Consider the following 6,045-nt stretch of genomic DNA (forward strand, 5'->3'; position numbering starts at 1 on the left):
CCAACCTGACAGAGCTTGAGAGGATCTGCAGAGAAGAATGGGAGAAACTCCCCAAATACAGGTGTGCCACGTTTGTAGCGTCATCCCCAAGAAGACTCAATGCTGTAATCGCTGCCAACGGTGCTTCAACAAAGTGCTGAGTAAAGCGTCTGAATAGTGATGGAAATGTGATATTTGTTTTTTCTTTTTAATACATTTGCAAAAATGTCTAAACTTGTTTTGCTTTGTCATTGTGGGGTACTGTGTGTAGATTGATGAGGAAAAAAAATACAATTTCATCAATTTTAGAATATAACGTAACAAAATGTGGAATTATCAAGGGGTCTGAATACTTTCCTAATCCACTGTGTCTCAAATGTCCAGTTGCAGAAACTACAGAACAAATACTCCTCCACTAGCATGGTCTCAGATCTGGTTGTGGTCTCAGATCTGGTTGTGGTCTCCGATCTGGTTGTGGTCTCAGATCTGGTTGTGGTCTCAGATCTGGTTGTGGTCTCCGATCTGGTTGTGGTCTCCGATCTGGTTGTGGTCTTGCAACATTGCTCATTGTCAAGCCAATGAGTGACAAGGAGTTGGCATGATATCACAAACAGACTAGCACTCCAGCTACTCATCCACAACTATACATATGAAAATCAAAGTTTGATACCAAAAAGTGCAATAACCTCTTTAGGAAAAAGTTTAAATCTTTCCGGTTTCTACATGTAGGTTAGAAAACACAATTTAGATTGCAAGGGTGGGATTGAAACTTCTCTTTTACAGTAAATGCCAGTTCAGTATTCACTGGTGCATTCATGATACAACTACTCCCCCTGCCGGATATTCACTGTAAGATCAGGCCTCCATGTTGATTTCCCATGACACCTGGCAGTTAAAGCGATGGGCCAGTCACGGAGAGGTTGCTGGTTAGAATCCCAGCTCCGACTAGGTGAAAACTCTGTCAATGTGCCCCTGAGCAAGGAACTGAATCCTAACTGATCTTGTAAGTCGCTCTGGATAAGAGCAGCTGCTAAATTAATCAAATGTTTAAAAAAAAAATGTTTTTTTAAATGTACCTGTTGCACAACGTTCGGCGCAGGTGTTGGTAACTGGTTCTCCATACACCTGAGCCGAACGTTGTGCAACAGGTAATATGTATGTTTATCCAAGTAGTTAGATGGTTTGTGATTAAATGTAGTAGATAGACATGCTTCTAATATCCGTACATTATTGACCGATGACTGACAATTTGAAGTACGTTAGCTAAAATGAGGTGACGTCAGGCCGTCTATTTAAATAGGCAATAGAAAAAAAGCCTGTCATGTTCATTGATTGGGTTAAGGCGAACCGTCACTCCAAAACTAGCGGACCTACAATTCTTTACATTTTGCTTTCAATTGACAGATTTTTGATTTCAACATCCTTTATTTCACCCGTCCTCGAAAATGTTTACATTCTCATCTTTATTTTTCATCTTCACGATTTATTTTATTTTGAATTCAATACATATGGCGTGAAATTGACCCCGTAAAAGCGTTCCACAGGGATGCTGGCCCATATTGACTACAATGCTTCCCACAGTTGTGTCAAGTTGGGTGGTGGACCGTTCTTGATACACACGGGAAACGGTTCGAGTGTGAAGAACTCAGCAGCGTTGCAGTTCTTCACACAAACCAGTGCTCCTGGCACCTACTACCATACCCCGTTCAAAAGCACTTAAGTATTTGTCTTGCCCATTCACCCTCTGAATGGTGCACATACACAATACATGTTTCAAGATTTAAAAATCCTTCATTAACCCATTTCCTCCCCTTAATCTACACAGATTGATGTGGATTTAACACCTGACATCAATAAATGATCATGGCTTTCACCTGGTTTCACCTCTTCAGTCTGTCAGCTCCTCGGGACCCCAGGGATTACACGTTTTGGTTTTGCCCTAACATTACACAGCTGATTCAAATGATCAAAACTGGATGGTGAGTTGATTATTTGAATCAGTTTTGTAGTGTTAGGGCAAAACCCCCAAAGTGCCCCCTTGGGGTCTCCAGGACTGAGTTTGGGAAACGCTGGTCTATATCATGAAAAGAGCAGTACTTAAGTAAACAGCTAATGGGGATCCTAACAAAATACCACAATTCCAAATACTACCTTTTGCCTGGTCAAACTTCTGTGACAAGCGTTTCGCAGCATCTGCAATGACATCTGCAAATCTGTGTACACAACCAATAAATGTTGATTTGACACATTCAGACATGTCTATCCAGTCATTGCAGAGGTGTGATGCATATTCAAAGTATTGGAACAGCTAGTTAGGGGTCTAGAACAGGGGTGGAAATTGTTGTCTCAAGGGCCACATCAGAGTTTCAAAATTCAGAAAAGCTGCAGTTATTTGAAAATGGTCCATTATATTTTCTACATACTCTCTATCTAGTTTTAGACGTTCACGAGTGGCCTGGAGTGTTTACATAATTTATTTTTTAACCCAAAATAATCATTATTCAAACCTCCCGCCGCCCAGGGGGATGTATGTCGTCCACCCCTGGTTCAGAAGAACTTCAGGGCCGCTGCAGTCAGTGCAACAGGAGTGCTATCAATGTAATAGCCGGTAGAGGGCGCTATTCCGCCCCTTTTCTTTAGGAAACGCCAGCTACCAAGGAAAGGGTGGCTCCACCAAGATACTGGAGGAGAAAAAAATATATATGCTAGTTGGTTAGGCGAGGAGTCACCGCTCGGATCAATCCATTACTCGTCCTATTTGAGGACCCCGGGGAAAAGTCGATACGTTTCTGAAACGGTGGTGTTGATAGGTGATGCTGGGAGTAGTAGAAATGACGGGCAGGTAAGAGCTTGGATTACAAGTAAGAACACTCGAATTTCACAGCAGGTTACCATGCTAACGGCTAGCCGGGCAGCTAACGGCTAGCCGGGCAGCTAACGGCTAGCCGGGCAGCTAACGGCTAGCCGGGCAGCTAACGGCTAGCCGGGCAGCTAACGGCTAGCCGGGCAGCTAACGGCTAGCCGGGCAGCTAACGGCTAGCCGGGCAGCTAACGGCTAGCCGGGCAGCTAACGGCTAGCCGGGCAGCTAACGGCTAGCCGGGCAGCTAACGGCTAGCCGGGCAGCTAACGGCTAGCCGGGCAGCTAACGGCTAGCCGGGCAGCTAACGGCTAGCCGGGCAGCTAACGGCTAGCCGGGCAGCTAATGTTAGCTCATTTGTTCGGTGCGGTACTGTATGTGATAAAGTGTAACACCTATAGTGATTTTATTTTATTTTATGATGGGCGTGGGAATCGTCTTGAAACATTAAATAGCTTTTAAATAAAGTTAACTAACTAGTTAACCCGAATGCTACAGTAGGCTAGTAACGTCAAGTGAGTGGACGTGTGTGTTGTTGTGAACTTGCTAACGTTAGCTACTTCAAACTCTGTTTTTCCCCTCTCTAGCTTGGTAACGTTAGCCTCTTAGTTGGTTAGTTTCTTTAACACCTTTTAGGTCGAAACATTCAATATATTTTCAAATTTAAACCAGTTTGATTATTTGGATCATTACACGCGGTCTATTTGTAGACCGTGTTGTAATTTCTTGGCACTTGATTTGGGGTGTAAACGTTAGGAATTAGCCAATGAGTGTTGAGACGACACAAGTACAGTACTTGTCTCTGATCAATTATGTGATAAACCAACACGGAATACCACCAGACAGCTATGATCTATCATGTCTGTCTGACTGCTCTCAGATGACCAAATTAGGACACAGACCCTGAGCAACGTGTCTCCATGGTGACAGCAGTGTTCTGTGAGTAAGATGATTTGAGTAAGAGACTGTCTGAGGGACAGCAGTGTTCTGTGAGTAAGAGACTGTCTGAGGGACAGCAGTGTTCTGTGAGTAAGAGACTGTCTGAGGGACAGCAGTGTTCTGTGAGTAAGAGACTGTCTGGGGACAGCAGTGTTCTGTGAGTCAGAGACTGTCTGAGGGACAGCAGTGTTCTGTGAGTAAGAGACTGTCTGGGTGACAGCAGTGTTCTGTGAGTAAGAGACTGTCTGGGTGACAGCAGTGTTCTGTGAGTAAGAGACTGTCTGGGTGACAGCAGTGTTCTGTGAGTAATATGATTTGAGTAAGAGACTGTCTGGGTGACAGCAGTGTTCTGTGAGTACTCGACTGTCTGAGGGACAAGGCCCCGCCCCTAAAACCATGCTTGTCTTTGTGTCCCAAATGGCTCCCTATTACCTATGTAGTGCACTACCTTTAACCAGCCATAGGGCTGTGGTTAAAATGAGTCCACCATATAGGGAATAGAGTGCTATTTGGGATGCAACCCCCACTCTGCAAAACACTGATCTGTAGTAGAGAGGAACATGTTTACTCAAACCTTTGCCAGTGTTATTTCTGTCGACACTCAAGGCAGATTTCCAACAGCCCAGCAGTTCCCTGTCGGAGTAACTTTATCTTTGGATTTCTTTTCACATTGCATTGGCCTATTCAAGCCCCCTCCAGGAGAACCTGCTGCTGTGTGGTAGCCAGAGTGCCAGTCTCTTGTCGTTATTGTGCCAACTCCTTGCCAATGACTGCAGACAGTTGAGTTGCGCAAGACCACAAACAGATTTGGGCTAATTTCACAGGGATTTCTGTGTCAAAGTGATCAACAGAAGAGCAGCAAATAATTCTGGAGTCGTCGTCTGTTCTGATCTTCATACTTTCATTTTTGTCACCATAGCAACATGGCGAACGCCCTGGCGAACGCATCGTGCGAGCGCTGTAAGAGCGGCTTCGCCCCGGCAGAGAAGATCGTCAACAGCAATGGGGAGCTGTACCACGAGGGCTGCTTCGTCTGCGCACAGTGCTTCCAGCAGTTCCCCGAGGGGCTCTTCTATGAGGTAGACTAACACAGGGCATAAAATGTAGGGTTGCAAAATTCCTGTAATTTCCCGCAAAATTCCCAGGTTTTTCCAAAAATCATGGTTGGAGGATTCTGGATTTCGAGTTTATGCCCTCCAGGATTTCTGGAGAACTGGGGAATTTGAGGAAAGTTGCCACTATTCAAATGTCAAACTGTTCAATGTTTGGGTTTATTGTGTGAGTGAAGCACCCTTTTTCTCCTGACAGTTTGAAGGCAGGAAATACTGTGAACATGACTTTCAGATGCTCTTCGCTCCCTGCTGCCACCAGTGTGGTGAGTAACACACACACACACATACACACACACACACACACACCACATACACATACACTACACACACACACACACACACACCACACACACACACACACCACACCACACAAACACATACCCACACACACACCACATACGCATACGTACATATACACACACACACATATACATACACACATACATACACACACACACACACACCAAATCTCTTTGTAAATCCACTGAGTGTGTGTATTCTCATGTTGTATTGGTGGGTCTATGTTCTCAGGGGAGTTCATCATTGGCCGTGTGATCAAGGCCATGAACAACAGCTGGCATCCTGATTGTTTCTGCTGTGACATCTGCCAGGCTGTGCTCGCTGACGTCGGCTTCGTCAAGAACGCTGGCAGGTGGATCTCCAACCAATCACACTGCACATTATGCAGAGGAGTCCCCAACCAATCACACTGCACATTATGCAGGGGAGTCCCCAACCAATCACACTGCACATTATGCAGGGGAGTCCCCAACCAATCACACTGCACATTATGCAGGGGAGTCCCCAACCAATCACACTGCACATTTGCAGGGGAGTCCCCAACCAATCACACTGCACATTATGCAGGGGAGTCCCCAACCAATCACACTGCACATTATGCAGGGGAGTCCCCAACCAATCACACTGCACATTATGCCATGGTAGATGAGTCCCCAACCAATCACACTGCACATTATGCAGGGGAGTCCCCAACCAATCACACTGCACATTATGCAGGGGAGTCCCCAACCAATCACACTGCACATTATGCAGGGGAGTCCCCAACCAATCACACTGCACATTATGCCAGGGGAGTGACTATTTAACCAATCACAATGCACATTATGCAGGGGAGTCCCCAACCAATCACACTGCAC

The 6,045-nt window shown here is 45.4% G+C and overlaps 1 protein-coding gene across 5 annotated transcripts in view; it reads left to right on the top strand.

The window, feature by feature from the left end:
* Nucleotides 1-886: 886 nt before the first annotated feature.
* Nucleotides 887-6,045, top strand: part of LOC112254764 (LIM and senescent cell antigen-like-containing domain protein 1) — a 17,624-nt gene continuing 12,465 nt past the window's right edge. The window contains exons 1-4 of one of the 5 annotated variants that reach the window (XR_006082886.1): nucleotides 887-982; nucleotides 4,696-4,855; nucleotides 5,085-5,151; nucleotides 5,420-5,540. Coding sequence is in view for 1 of the 5 variants with exons in the window: in XM_042318393.1 (XP_042174327.1) it covers nucleotides 2,793-2,821; nucleotides 4,696-4,855; nucleotides 5,085-5,151; nucleotides 5,420-5,540 (377 nt within the window). In the remaining 4 variants the exon portion in view is untranslated. Of the gene's footprint in view, nucleotides 983-2,619; nucleotides 2,841-4,695; nucleotides 4,856-5,084; nucleotides 5,152-5,419; nucleotides 5,541-6,045 lie in introns of those variants that run through there. The other 4 variants (XR_006082884.1, XR_006082885.1, XR_006082883.1 and 1 more) reach the window with 4 other exon arrangements.

Source organism: Oncorhynchus tshawytscha, unplaced genomic scaffold, assembly GCF_018296145.1.
Source record: "Oncorhynchus tshawytscha isolate Ot180627B unplaced genomic scaffold, Otsh_v2.0 Un_contig_2903_pilon_pilon, whole genome shotgun sequence".
Classification (NCBI taxonomy): domain Eukaryota; kingdom Metazoa; phylum Chordata; class Actinopteri; order Salmoniformes; family Salmonidae; genus Oncorhynchus; species Oncorhynchus tshawytscha.